General features: G+C 38.5%; 1 protein-coding gene across 2 annotated transcripts in view; it reads right to left on the bottom strand.

Annotated features, from left to right (window-relative positions):
- Window positions 1-4,479: 4,479 nt before the first annotated feature.
- The window catches only part of AP1S2 (adaptor related protein complex 1 subunit sigma 2), a 34,509-nt gene continuing 23,797 nt past the window's right edge, over window positions 4,480-15,191 (bottom strand). For both annotated transcript variants that reach the window (XR_012463223.1, XM_074144762.1), the window contains one exon: window positions 4,480-6,543. Coding sequence is in view for 1 of the 2 variants with exons in the window: in XM_074144762.1 (XP_074000863.1) it covers window positions 6,496-6,543 (48 nt within the window). In the remaining variant the exon portion in view is untranslated. The remainder of the gene's footprint in view (window positions 6,544-15,191) is intronic.

The raw sequence follows: 15,191 nt of genomic DNA, 5'->3' as shown, positions 1-15,191 counted from the left end.
TCCCTGTAAGGAGTTAGTACAGAACAGCCAGCGTGCTGTAAATTCACACCACAGCATACTGCAAACTGAAGTCTGTGTAAAAGACTGCCATTTATATTTTCCGTCTGTTTATGGGAAGTCTCCTTCTAGACAAAGTAAATATAATCGTGTTACGAGTTGGAGAAAAGGGATCTAAAAGACATCACTGTTTGATTGTACAATACTTGCCCGGTAGGAGCTTTGTGGTCATAAGTGTTGGATTTTTCTCTCTCCCCTGACTGAGCTGCTGAGCTAATTGCCTGTAGGGATTGCAGTAGACTAAAACCAAGTAAGAAGTGCACAGAAAAAACAATCAATTTATTCAGTACCTTAATCCCCAACTTAGATGGAGACCATGCACTTGTAATCCTGGAGTGAGGACAGAAAATACTTTGCATACCTCTTGGTTGCATACCATTTGTAGTTGAAAACAACCTGCCTAACCTGTGCCGGAGTGGTGGAAAAGTGTACGTCTGGTAACTGAAGATACGTATGGAGTTGCTAAGGCTCAAGATGGTTGCAGAGTGGCTAAAGAAACTGGAGGTTTTGTACCTGAAACAATACTTTAGGTTTTTGGGAGAGGAGGACTTGACTTAAAAGCCTTTTTAGGTTTATTTTACAAACATTTTAAGGCACCCTACAGCCTAGCTTCCCTAAGGTCAAGGTGGAGAGTAGGGTACATAAAAATTATTGCGACAAAACTTTTTTGAAATGACAGCTGTATTAGCAAAGTACCTGCAATTAGATAAATCCTTACAAATATTTCTCCTCTCTTAAATGAAAGATTTGTGCTGTTAGATGGACTGTACTTCACACTGCGTAACTTCAGGTATTTAACTTGGGTGCCTGGGTGTCCTTAGGCGCTCGGAGAGAGCAGTTCGTGGCACTGCAGGTGCCCTGCAGGTATCAGCAGAGATACCTCCCTCCCCTTAGCCTCTCCACAGAACTTGTGCTCCTGCCCGAGTTAGAAGCCTAAAGTAGACATGAAGTGCTCCCAAATAGGTATTTGTTATGACTTCAACATTGTAACGTAAAGTCCCATAGAAAATCTGGATACCCAAACTTCAAGATAGCATTCCTCACAGCAAGACCATTTTTCCCCCATATAGTTAAGAGTGAGCAAACATTGTTTCTGGATATAATATATATATTTTTGCTTTTCTAAATGCATACTGCACCTAGCATGCTGATTATACATTTTCCTTCTTTCATGTGTAACTGTTGTCCAATATGGAGTAATACAACAAAAGTGCTATATATTGATGTTCAGTTCAAACCCGACTTTCACTATATATTGTCATAACTGTAGGCAGAATTGTAGCTTAGTTAATTTGATTAAATGTTTTAGTTATTAACAGATGTAGGAATTGTAATTTAATAGCATAACTTTTGAAATAATAACTTCGTTTGAAAGGCATCTTTCAAAGGATAGACAGCACTAAGTTTTAAATTGTATTTGAGAAATTTGTGACCACCGGTTTCTCATAATGTGTCATTTTCTGACTAGAGCTTACAGACAGGTTTTCCCCCGAGGTTTCTGTTTTTTTCATAGATGCTCACTTGTCTGGTTGGGTCACTTGGGCAGAATGTGGCAGACCCTGGTTCAGTTCCCCGGAGCAGAACTGAACTGCCACTTTCCTATTTGCTGAGAAGTGCCACCACAGGCTGATGGCATCTTCCTTTCGCTGGCGCTGCCTTGCATCCCACAACTCGTGCCGGTCAACTTGCCTGCTGCTTGAGGCTCTTGGGTGGAAAGAGTTGGCTTATGCCACCTCTAGTATGTTGTACGTACCATGTCATGCGGCAGGCTTATTAAATGAGCAAAAATCAATTACCGAGCTCAAACAGAAGTAGTGGAAGGGGTGGTGGGAACCTGTGACCAGTGGAGTGAAATAAGCAAAGCAGGCTGCTGAAGGATTAGAAACCAAGTGCCAACTGAGACCCATGTGAGAATTCCACAGGTAATTAGGCTCCTTGTCCCCACAGTTTGTCATGGGATCTGGGAAGATGAGCTGCTGTATTTTTTTAAAAAAGAAATTTCTTAAAAAAAAAACCCACAACATTTGCTCAGAGATGCATGTAGAAATTTAAATATACTTTATTTCTGCTACTATAATGGCTGAAGCTTCAGCTTCTTTTCTTGAGGTCTGGACCCAAACTTACAGGCCGTACCCCTGCAGTGTAGGACTGGTAGCTGTAATTTTCATTCACTTTCACATGCAGTCTGTTTATTACACGGAAACTGAGTGCTGTAGAGCTGACGTTTAGTTTGCATTTGTTAGCATGAAACCTGGAATTCAACCAGTTTTCTAACTTCAGAGTTCATATATTTAAGTATTGTTTCCCTACTTCATAATCTTAAGTAGTGTTATATGCATGGTTTTGTGTTTCCTTATTAGCCGAGTGAGCTATTTATTCCAAAGAGACAAAGAGACTAGAAGTTCTTAAATCTTAAGCTTAATTATTTTTTTTTTCCAAAGGGGAGAAGCCCCAGAAGAACACAGAAAGGATTTAAATTTGCAAGGAATAGCTTGTTCTCACTACGTGTTATTCTGCGTATTCCACATAAAGGGACCTTATAAAGTGAATTAATATTGGCCAAGCTTTGTTTTGTTTTTAATGACTGGTTAAAAGCAGTGGCTTTCAAAATTCTTTTTTTCAGTTGTGAATTCTGCACTGAGAATTCACTGAGGTGCTTTAGAATGATGATGAAAGCAGGCGTTTACAGGGAGCTGCAAGAAGCTGGTTAGGGCAGCAGTGCGGATGCTCCTGGTGGGGCCGGCCAGGCAGCCGTTTGGCAGTCAGTATGGGGAGCAGGATCTGCTCCCACCCTTCTCCCATGGGAGGAAGTATCACAGCCATGCCAGCAAGTAAGATCGCATTTTTCCAGTGGCGGATGGGGAATAATGACGGTGTGGTGGGAACTCCTGTAAGCCCAGGAGTTTAGGCAGCTGGGAACGGGGCTTGCCCCCTGGCAGCAGCGTGCCATGGAGTGCTGGGTGGTGGCTGCTTCTGTGTGATGTGCCCTTTCTGCCTGTCTGGAGTAGCTGACCACCACCACGGGGAGGAGTGAGGAGGGGTAGCATGCTGGAGGCGAGGCTTTCGTATGTTATGGAGGGGGAACAAGCACACATGAGGGAACAAGCCTTCCCTCTCCGGCCCTTCCCTTGCTTATAGGGCAGGTGGTCTGAATCGCGTCCCAAGTAGCTCCCCAGCGGTATGTCCTTCCATGACGGCACGTCTTTCTCAGCCTGGGTTTTGTGTTACCACATTCAGTGCATCAGAAATTGCCCTGAAGTTTATCAGTGGCATTCCTGTGTGCTAAAAAACGTTTGGTTTTTTTTTTTTCCAAAGAAATGCAAGAGCCTGCTTAAAGATGCTATTGCTTCCTATCCTGGATCAGCACTTCTTACAAAACATGAAAGTCTATGCTAGTTAATAAACTTAAAAGCTTAATTTACTTTCTTACATCATCTAAAGAGTGCAGCTGATGTTGCTTTCACTGTAAGTTTGTTGTAATTAAAATAAACCCCTATTATTCCACATACCCTTCTATTCAGCACTGATGTATGAGCTGAATTTAGTATCTATCTATGATTATTTTTTTTTTAAAAAAAAAAAAGAGGTAACACTGACAAGTTACACCTCAGTGAACTATGAGACTGATTCCAAAGCAAGCTGTACGAACACAACCCATGGCACATGCGAACTTAACAAAGGCAGCCATGGGGCAACTGTCATCATGGTGTTGACTCTAAAGGACCAGCAGATGTTTAGGAAAGCCTCTTAAAGACCTAAGATTCAGTGATGAAGCTGAAGACACTCAAGCCAACAATCACTTGCCTAAACAATCCAGAAATGCTAATGGATTCCTTAGCTCCTCCAACCCCTTCTCTGTACGGTAGGAAATTTAAGAAAGTTTTCTTTCATATTAGATTTAAGAAATGCCCTAAGATGGCAAGTTTTCACCATGCTTTGGCTGATAACGTCAACCAGTTCAGTTCTTTTAGAAAGCTGAAGAACAGATTCATCTGAGAAATGTTTGGTTGAGACTAGAATTGTGAATGTTGCATTGATTCGCTCATAATTCCATTTAAGGAATTGAATATTGAGTTTGTGTTATCCAGAACCCTCTCTCCATCAACATGTGGTGTTTTACTTTTTAAATGAAGTGGCACTACCGCATCAATTTAACATCCACTTTAATAAATTTCATGTTTAAGGTGGTAAGCCTTCCAAAAACTTGCTAATTTATTGCTTTCTGTACAACTTAAATGGATGTAAATAACTGATCTTGGACACAGTATACTCACACATTTTTTAATAAAGTGCTCAAGAACAGGTCAAGCACTGTAATAAAATTTCCCTTTTTTTTAAGCTAGCACTGAGTAGCCTCTTCTTTCCTCTGCAAAAAAAAAAAAAAAACAACCCAGAACTAATTACATGTAAACACAAAGCAATGGTGTAAAAATGGACATTTATTACAACTAAACCAACGTGACAGACAGAAGTCAAACAGTTTATATGTCACAATCACAACAAAGCTTACTCCAGCCAAGCACATACAAGTGACAGTGTAAACTTTAAAAACATATTTAATACATAGAAAATTGCTTCGGGTTTGACTTACAAGGTAAGTTTACCGCTTCAATCTCACACCCAGGGTCATTCTGCTACCACTTCAGTCTCACCTATCCCTGCACGCTGTGCACTGGGGACGTGCACACCACTGGTTTTCCGTGCCCTAGGTACAACAGCAATCTATAAATCTCTAGCAATCAGATATGCTTAAATCCCAGAAAGGGCACAAGTAGCCAAATTCTAACACCATAAACTCACAGGCTCTCCCCTGGCACTGCCACCAGACCTGCAGACCCACCCCTGTCCTGGCTGGCCCTTCTGCTGCCACAAGCGTTTGTACTGGGATCTGGATCAGGGGACTCGCAGGCGGCAACGCTGAGCCTTTCCCGGTGGGTTAAATTTAGCCTGGATCGTGTGGAGCCCGCAGTCTCGCTCTCCAGATGGCTGTGGAAATGCTTACGCTGGCAGCACACCGCCGCTTCCAGCAGCGACGCCAAAGCTGAGTGCTGTGAAAACGTGGCACGATGTGGTACTCAAGTGAACAAGCCAAAGCCTTGACTCCTAGAGGGAAGTTAGGCGGGGGTGGGAAGGGAGGGGAGCAGCCCTGCCGGCTCAGGGACACAGCAGAACCTGGCTACTCCAAAGCATGGCTACTGCCTCCTCTGAACTCAAAAGCATACGCCAATCAAACTTCCTCAAGTGAAACAGGTTTAGTTCCTAATGACTGAAAGTCTGCTACAAGTGTCAAAATATTACCCGGTATCACTTTACACGATTTGCAGTGAATCTAGTATACAAATCTAATATTTAAAAGCTCTCACTGCAAATTGCTTGGTTAAACTGTACATCACGCAGGAGTCTCATAAGGGATGTGTCACGTGTGAATCAAGGAAAGGAGTTAAAATGACATTGACACTTACTGTGGGGGGTGGGGTTTTAAAGGTACCTATACACTGATTAAAGCATAACTACAAAACACCAATAAATACAAATTAATTTGTAGTTTGAAAGAAAATAATAAAAAGTCCCTTTTGTAAAGCTCCTTTTTTTCCCACCTTCAAAAGTATCCAATTTTCATTATGTACCTCTCTACACAGTGAGAAAGCCTACCTCCTTCCTTGCGTTTTTGTTACCAGTAAGCTAATATCAGATCTAAAACCAGTTTCCTTATTTGGCAAGATTTTTTTTTTTATTATTTTTTTTTTACTACACGTGTTCCCTTTTTAGTAGAGTAACTTGCACAGTTTTGCTCAAGGTAGCTACACTTAAATACACCTTCATTTCTAGTGAATTGATCAGTTTGCATTTTTCTTGCAAAAAGCAGTATCGCCTTAACAGTTTTTACCAGTTTGATATGCAGATCCCAACAGGATTCTTTGGTATAATGACAAATTCAGTAGTAAACAGGTATTTCCAATCTTTATGCGTCAACTGAAATAAGCAGAATTATCACAAGTGTTGACTAAAATGCAGATGAACAAAAGTCTTTGGTTGCATAAACACAATTTCTACACCGTAACATTTTATATTTGGAGTTGTCCATGTAGTTTCTTTTCATTTAGATATGCTATGTCATAATGATATTTATTTCCTGAAGTTAAGTTTGCTTATAAAAAACAGTACGCTTATTGAAGTCAAATGCAATCTTCCTATAAATATGCAGTGAAGGGAGACACTGAGTCAATTTATATCCAATTCCCTTTCATTTATGATTTTTGGACTTTAGTTCCTTGTTCCCTTTTCGAAAGAGTATTTTTCTTATAGGCCTGAATGAAGCAGCTTAGCAAAACAGTAATACTGACAAACAGCATCTTACACCATTAGTTAAACATTACAATGAAGGCAGTGAACATTTACAGTATGAAACACTGAGATGTCATCAGCTGAAGTGAAGATTTATGTCAATCCAATTTCTTCAAGTACACTACGTGGGGTCTCTGCTTCCTATGGAGGGAAAATTTGAAACAATGGTAAATGGACCCTGTGCTTCTACTGAACGGTACCACACATGAGTTAGTATGAAAGATGCTTAATTAAAAAAAAGCTGAAAGACATGGAAATATAAAAAATAATGCAGTTTGCAAACATGGTATTAGCTGCACTTCTCAAAGAGCTGTTAATTAGATTGTCATGGTTCACAGGAATAGCTGGTAGATTTTATTGCCCTTAAGCGCAATAAAAATAAAGCAATTCGGATGTACCAGCAGGGAACAAATCACAACCCAGTAATAGAGATATGCATTGGGGAGGGATGGGGAATCATCTTGCAACAGAGTCAGTGATTTTTGTGGTGAATTGTTTCATGGGTCTCAAAAATCTGTTAGGGAAGAATGAATGAATGACTGGATGAATGAAATGACTGACGCAACTCAGAAACAGTATCCCTTAAGCTCTTTATGAAGAGCCTAGATTTTTTTCACCAGTCCCATGCCTAGTTCATAGAACCAGGTCAAGGTACCTTGGTACATCTGCTGTCAATAAATTGACCGCTACAGAAATGGAGGAATTGCCAGGATTGGAATTATATTATTCCACACCAGGCATAAAGTTTTATTTTAATTCTAATCTTAAAAAAGCTTTGTTTAGATTCAGAGCAAGTTGTTTAATACAAAATTCCAAAGGGTTATCATCAGTTTTGTATTCATTATTCCTATAGCATCTGAAAAGAAACAGTAGTTTAATTAGAAACATTAGGCTGTCCTTTTCCACAATTATTAACAATATCACAGTAAATAAAAAGGGATACTGTGTCCTTATGGAAACATAAAACTGTTTTAGTATCCAGAGTATGAATAAACTTACTTTAGCATCCTAAAACAAGACATGTCATGAAGCAGAAAAAAAAGCAGATAATAGTTAAGGCAGCAAACAAATAATTTTTCAACTGCTCTATAAATATTTATTAAAATAAATTTGTCAGTAAAATACATAATTAATGCCTTAAATCTTGCAATTAACACCAGAACATTGTCTCTATCAACCTTGACTATGGGGCACATGATTTGAGGTTACAGTCCTCATTCAGTTCATGTATACGGTGATTTAGTATTGAAGGAATAAGCTATTATATTTTAAAGGCAACTTCATTTGAAAATAAGTCAGTGCTTGGAACAGGCCGCCTCTGAGCACTTCCAGATGGCTTCCGAAATCCAGCAGCAAACAAGAAATGGCAAGAAAAAGGCAAGTTAAAACTGGAAACAAGATACTTGGTTCATTAAAGATATAGCGAGAGTTTTTTCTCACTGATGCAATATTTCAATATTTTTGTAACTGCAGTGACCTTGATTAAGCCAGACAGGATGACAGGATTAAAGATTTGCATGTGTATTTTAACCCAAATCCCACAAAAGGAGACACTAATTGAAGAAAAGGGTATGTAGCATTTTTAATATAACCTCTCTTATTATATTGCAAGATTACTCCGCTGCGTTCATTTTAGAGGACATGCGTCTCCCCCATCCACCAACTTAAAGCATTTTACTCGAAAAAATCCTACATTCTTAACTGTAGCAACAAAACTCAGAGTATTTTAAGAGATTTCAACTTCTCAAGCATTTCAGGATCTTGAAATTATTTGTAATAAAACAACTTTTCACAGTTTAAAATTGATCAGACAGCAATGGACACTTACAGTGACTCAGTGGTGAAACAGGATATATACTGAATTACCTGAAAAAAAAGTTGCTAGTTGCTCAATAGCTATGAAGAAATACAGTGCACTGTTGCTACTTTCTTTAGAGCAGTTTAGTATTGTCTCCACTGCCATTTCAAAGTTGTAGGTAATTTTCAACAGGCATATTCTTCAATAAGGATTAAATTTCTTCCAGTAAATCAAGGTTGTTGCCCACCAATGAATTTAAAGCAATGTATTTCAAGGACATTGGCTACTTGTCCAGATACCTCACCAGTAAAACTCAGTAAGATTTTAATTTTCTAATACTACAGCAGTACCCTTGAGGCAGACATGCCTTCTTATGTGCATATTAGCAATATAAATTCAAAAGGAACACCTAAAGGCTAATGTGTTTTGCTAGTAGAATAATTTCATCAACTATGACTGTAAGAAACAAATAGAATTATATTATGTTTTGTTCACATTATTTGTTTTAGAAAGTGTCAAACATTTTATCCAATTGTTATGGAAAACATTCTGCAGTATTATACACTACCTGCAGCTCAGAATCACCCAAGGCAAACAATGCAAATTTGAAATATATCAGAACACAGATGAGGAAAAAGTCATTCACATGAGACAAAAGTGCATGCAATACTTTATTTCAAACATGCCAGGAAAGCTAATTCATTACCTAGTCATTTAGAAGCAAGCAGCTGTATACAGATAACAAGAAAAACAGCATCTCATTACAGCTCAATGCACAGCATTTTAAGCCAACAGGCATGAAATAATGCAGGCTAAAGCAGCATTAACCAGACATTCAAACACATGTTAATGGCTTACAGAAAAAAGGCAAACTTGGAAATGGAAAACCAGTCCTATGATCTTGTTTTCTAAGATTTCAGAATGCTGCAAGTCCAATCCAAATCTTTTTTTCTAATCCCCTAAATATCCCATTTTTATGTCAGTTTAACATTTGATCAGTAGTGCATTACCACATATAGTACGTGGAACTAGCTGTTTGTGGTGTAACCACCTCCTTGCTAATTACATTTAACCAATTTTCAAGAACAGCACTGATTTTAGGTTACAAATTATTCTCTTCTACTAGGCAAACAGAAGATGCAATACATGCCCTCTTGCTCTGCCCACACTTTAATTGAAAGGTACTTATCATATTCATCCTCGTGGCAGTTCTCTGATACACAAGGTAGTCTGCACTTAAAATTGAAAATGCCAATTGAAGGAGACATATTTCAAGTATGCTGCTAATGGACTTAAAAAAAAAAAAACACACTCTCTCCAGCCCTAACCACTTGCAAAGCAATGAACTTGTTCTCTCCTTCAGTAGCAGCAATTGTTCAACTACTCACAGGAGTGTTTTGAACATTTAAATACAAATATAACTTCAGATTTACATAAGTCATTCTCTTTGCCCTAATCAATTCTGATTTCCTCCTCTTGGTAAGGTAAGACACACCATTGTGCCAGTCTCAGAGAAGAATACTGGTATGTGCATCTTTAATTAAGATGAAAGTTCTGTATAGAATTGCATGTAACAGCATTTAATACTTGTGTGTGTACACATTTCACATGTCACATACTACTACTCCTTCACTAGTTTCTCTGTAAATATTAACTTCATCTACAGGTTTTTAGTGTATGTCTAAATACCACCACAACTTGTTTGAAAGATAAAACACAGGTCAAGTAACGTTACAGCATAGGTTTGCAGTATACAAATGTTTAGCTCAGAAAATTCTACAGAACTTTTAAGCATAAGACTTCAAGCTTACACACAATAAAAAAGTTAAACCATATGCCAACAAGCACAAGTTTTGTTGAAATGACACACGTGAAAAGACAACACTGTAAAACAGAAGGGGAAGAGGAAAGTACAATAACAGAGAATGGTTGTGGTAGTCTATTAGATTCAAGATGACTGGATTCACCAAGCTGATGATAATGTTCTGTCATGAGTAAGCCACAGGTCTATCTCCTCTGAAATTCTGCATGCATGATGAATGAAGCCACTTAGTACACTGGGACATTAAAGTATTCATGACGTGGCTACAAAAGAAATGTACATATTCTTATACATAATAGAAAGGTGGACAGATATGCAAGAAAACAAAAAGACTATCTCACTATTGTATCTCTGACATGAAAAGGACATTTGATACAGAAATACAATATTGTATTTTTGACTACCCTAGACCTCCAGGGTGGGGGGTGGGGGAGGCAGAGAGAACCATGGTTTTACCCACACACACTTGCATGCTGGGTCCAACAACATACAGGATAACTTCCCATCATAATTACTGTATTATGTAAGCTTAGAGTTTCCTCTCAGCCAAAAATTGCTTGAAGCTGAGATACTGTTCCAGAGATGGACCGCCCTATATATCTGCTCCATTCTAGCCTCTTCAGTAGACATCAACTATTGGCTACTGTCAGAGACAGGGCACTGGGCTAAGTGAACTTTTGACATCACCTACCATATCTGCTCTGATAAACACACATTGGAAAGAGGCCTCAAAGACACGGCTGCGAACAGCACCACACCAGTGGTGGCACCACAGCACCAGCAAACAGCACCACACCAGTAGTACAGCATTGGCATTACTTGCAACAAAATTTATCTTTCTGTCAAAGAGCACCTGTTTAAAAAATGGTAGGTATCTGAGACACCTCTCACAGCAGGCAGGTTTTTTTGCTTTTGAATTATGCCGCTGAATTTAATACTCTTATATTACTAGCCTGAACATTAGTATACAATTTTTGAAAGCTGAGTTAGAAAGCAAGCAATACTCAATTTTTTTTGTATTAAAATCAGTGTCCCAGAGACAGATGAGGACATTTTTAATGGAGTAATAGCAATTTAGGAGTATGTATGCCCATTACACATCTTCTGGGAGGAAAACAAACAAAAGAAGCACAAAACACAACTGTGTATCAGTTACCAACTTTCATGATGTACCAATTAAAAACTTCAACCCATTTTAGTATCCCGTTCCCCAAAATTATAAAGTCTTATAAACTTAGAAAGTTCCCATGACTTCCAAAGCCTAACAATTTCCTCTGTGCCAGCTCAGTTTATCCACACGCTCAAGCTTGTGTATTTTAAAACTCTAACCTTCAATTACAAAAAAGCACAAAAAAAATATCCTAGAAGCTTTATAGGATTTATACGGCTTTTCAGTATCAGTAATCTAAACATTATTCCATAGTAGATAAAATTATTCTGAATAAGCCAACTACAAATACAGTAATTTTCAAAACAGCACCTATAGCTCAGCGACAGTTGCAAATAAGTTGTATGAAGTCTGTTGTGATTTTGGTAGAACTCAAAAAGAATTTGGTACATAATAGAGAATTGCAAATGTGAATTTTAACTCTTACTCTCTTACTGCTTAAGTCAAGTGTCAGCCTACATTAAAAACAAAATGCTAAAGCATATTCCTAACTGGAAAAGGAATTACATGACGGTAGTATACAGTACTAGCTCGAAGGAGTAGGAGCTTTGACTAAAATGAAAATACTAACTCTAGAACTGCTGGAGACAGTTCTCCAGTTCTTTACAGACAAAAAATTCCCAGAGAGGTACTTAGGAAAACTTTTTCTTTACTTACGCTGCTGGGATGATACAGATACATGAAGACAACTGAAAAACAGGCACATTGTAACAATCTCCAATGCCCAATTTTTACAATTTCATACTTTCAGTTTTTACTTGGAACATATATGCACACATGTGATTCTCCTCCTTGTTGAAAAACAACTCGTGTCTTCCAGTGTTTCACCTTTGGAAACCTGGAGCCACTGAAGTAGGTGTCTTCACTGAAATGCTTGTCGAATCTCCTAACAGATTTCTCCTTAATTTTACAATAGCTCTCTGGACAGAAAGAAGAATGAGAACAGCTTATTTTCTAGCACTCTTATTAGGTTGATTACCATTCACTGTTGTGTTCAAAGATTATCCCAGGCTGCACATGTTCTTTAGCACACTCTTTGGCCTGGAAGCGCTGACCATGTTCCTTTTTACACAAACAGTATAAACAAACAAGAACATGGAAGCATTTATTTCATGTTTATCCACTTGTTACCGCCTACTCTCACCCACACTCATGGGGTATTCCCTGCCCTGTTCGTATTTTCAATGGTTTATAACTTGAGGAATTAACTGTCTTTGATGTGAAAATCCTGGTACACAAAATTAGATGATTGACTCAAATTACTGTTACGGGATTAGTGTCTCATCTTAACAGAAATTTATCTACTGACAAAGCAAGATAGATTGTCAGATAACAATAGGAAGAAAGTGGTTATTTTGCTCCTGGTGGCTTTTTAGCTTAGAGAACATGTAAACACCACCACAACTAGACTAGCAAAAAACTGACACTGTAAAGGTGAATCTAAAATATTAAACGGAAGACAACAGTAACTGAGATATGAAGCGATAACACAGCACTATTGCCAGATGGAAAACACTGCAGTTTCAGTGAGACCTCTGTACCCCACTGAGGACATCCAAGACCATCACGCACAGAGGGTCTGACACTGTGGGCAGACTAACAAACAACAGAAAGGAAAATAAATTTTGACAAATTATTTGCCATCACAGAACTACAGTATCTCACAAGCCCAACTATGATTTGTTTAATTTTTTACTGTGTTCCCTGCCACACTGTCTCCAGAGCACTTACCCTGTACGGTCTGAATACCAGAAAGGACAACCTCGGGGAAAGGACAGATGTCAACCTCGACAACTATCTACTACATGTTGTAGTAGTCTAGTCACTACTCTGCCTTCTTTCTGCGGGACTCTGCAGACATCAGACAACATCTGAGTCTGTGAAGCATACCCTTAAGGTAGCTAGCTATCTGGATCTAGTAAGTTTATAAATGATTTGATTTAGTAGCTGTGGAAGAGGCAATGGTATCCTCACAGCACAATACAACGGCAAACTAACATAAAATACTACCTCTGAAAAATCATCATTTATTTAAAAATTTTGATGTACACTGTTTATCTGACTTTAACACGCAAGTCTTAGATCCTAGTTTTGCCAAAACAGTAACAGCTCTACAATACAAGCTGCACATTGCAATTCCACAATGTTTTAAAGTTACTAGAATTCATCTTTTTCAAACTGACATCTGTGTTTACAACTCATTTTAAAAAGCTAATAATACCCTCTGAAATTTTCAGCCTGAGTCATTAGAGATTTTTAAATTAGAAAAATGGTAGAGTTGATCTGAGTCAACAGAACTATTTAGCTAGCCCAACCCAACTAACATTTTTCTCAACCAACTTTGTCATGACCCAACCTAATTAAAAACCATAATCAAACTAAAATTAGGACGGACTTCATTTAATCCGGTCCCCCAAACAGCATACCTGCAACATTCCTAAGAGATATTTAATCTCTTAAAGCCATCCAGTGATGGAAACTTTTAATGTCCCCCAGGCAATCTACTTAAATGCTTCATTATCACCACTGGAAAATTTTCCTAGCATCTACTTTGAAATTATTTTCTTGCTGCAATTTAAGCTATTTTATGTCTGTAGCGGACAAGAAAGCAGTCTATTATCTCAGGCAAGAGAGAGGCAAAAAATTATTTATGCCTACGCCAAACTGACTTAAGTGTTTTGCAGCACTCCCATTTTACTGGCAGCATCACAGAGCCATAACATAGACTTCATGAACACTTGGCATACCTTCTTTTTTCAGGGAAAGTTTGCTTAGGTTTTCTTTTAACTTCTTTCCCATCTCAAAGCCTATGACGGCAAGCCACGTTAAACTGCAGGCAAAAAGTAGCACTGCTACGTTTTGGTAAAATCTTGGGTTTTTTTCCCCCCAGCATCTAAACAAACCCCAAGCTAGAACAACATACAAGATATGGGACCATGGAGTGCACAGCAGTTTGTTCTAGAGAAACAGGCTATGGTGAAAAGAGAGATGAAGGATGAGGGTTTCTGTTTAGAAACATGAGATTCTTACAGCAGGAAGAGAGTACATTTAGCAAGCACTTCTTTAGCAGCGCTTCAGAAGTAATTACTTTTGCACTCTACTTCCGAATCTTTATTAAGAAATACTTCTAATGAAAGGCTGTTTTAGGAAATTGTTGCTGTTCAGTTGCGTTTCCAGCGATTTCAAAATAGTAGAGCATCTGTTTCCCAATCTTTGGTAAACTAACTCCAATTACATGGATATTGGGAAAATTCTATTTTGCTTTCAAAGGAGAGCAAAGTTTTGTCAGAGAACCTAGAAACACCCATGAGGTCTTGAACATGTTCAAAGACAATTAACTATGATTCGGTTCAAAAACAAAGAACAATCCTACATCCATCCCAACTCCAAGTTAAGATCTTGTCTGCAGAATCCTATACAGAGGACAAAAAGAGAAATCTTCAAGATTGGTGCGAATTAGTCAACACAATACTCGCTCAACTAGAGTCTGCAACAGCAAGAGACATGCAAGTGTTATTCAGCAAAACACCCTAGCATATGCATTTCGGCTCTAAAACATCACCTCAACAGACCAGAGCAGAAGGATATGACATAAAATCAGGAGTGACCTGCCTGCCTCCCTCTCAAAGGCAGAAGTATCAGTGGAAACTTCATGTACTGTAACTGGATAATAGTGGGTGCTTCCTGCTTCTTAGTTGCTATTCTGATCTGCTAGATCAGAGGTGATAATCACTCCAAGCAGCAGTGCTTTATACCCACCAATCAGTTGCTACACAGTGAACTATGAATAACTGACAGTCTAATCTTTAAGGGTAAGGATGGTTCTAAGCATCCACTGGAGGCTCCACTTCCCCACCACAAAACCCTGAATGCTTTAAGCAAATACTACTGCTGAATACTTTGTATTGTGAAGCTAGAGCCAAAATTATTACAAATCACCGAGTTCTCTATTGGATAATCCCACAGTGTCTGTATGTTTGGCAGTTTGCCAAACTATGCAC

This window comes from Numenius arquata, chromosome 1 (genome assembly GCF_964106895.1).
Source record: "Numenius arquata chromosome 1, bNumArq3.hap1.1, whole genome shotgun sequence".
Classification (NCBI taxonomy): domain Eukaryota; kingdom Metazoa; phylum Chordata; class Aves; order Charadriiformes; family Scolopacidae; genus Numenius; species Numenius arquata.
This window is presented reverse-complemented; position numbering and strand designations above follow the sequence as displayed.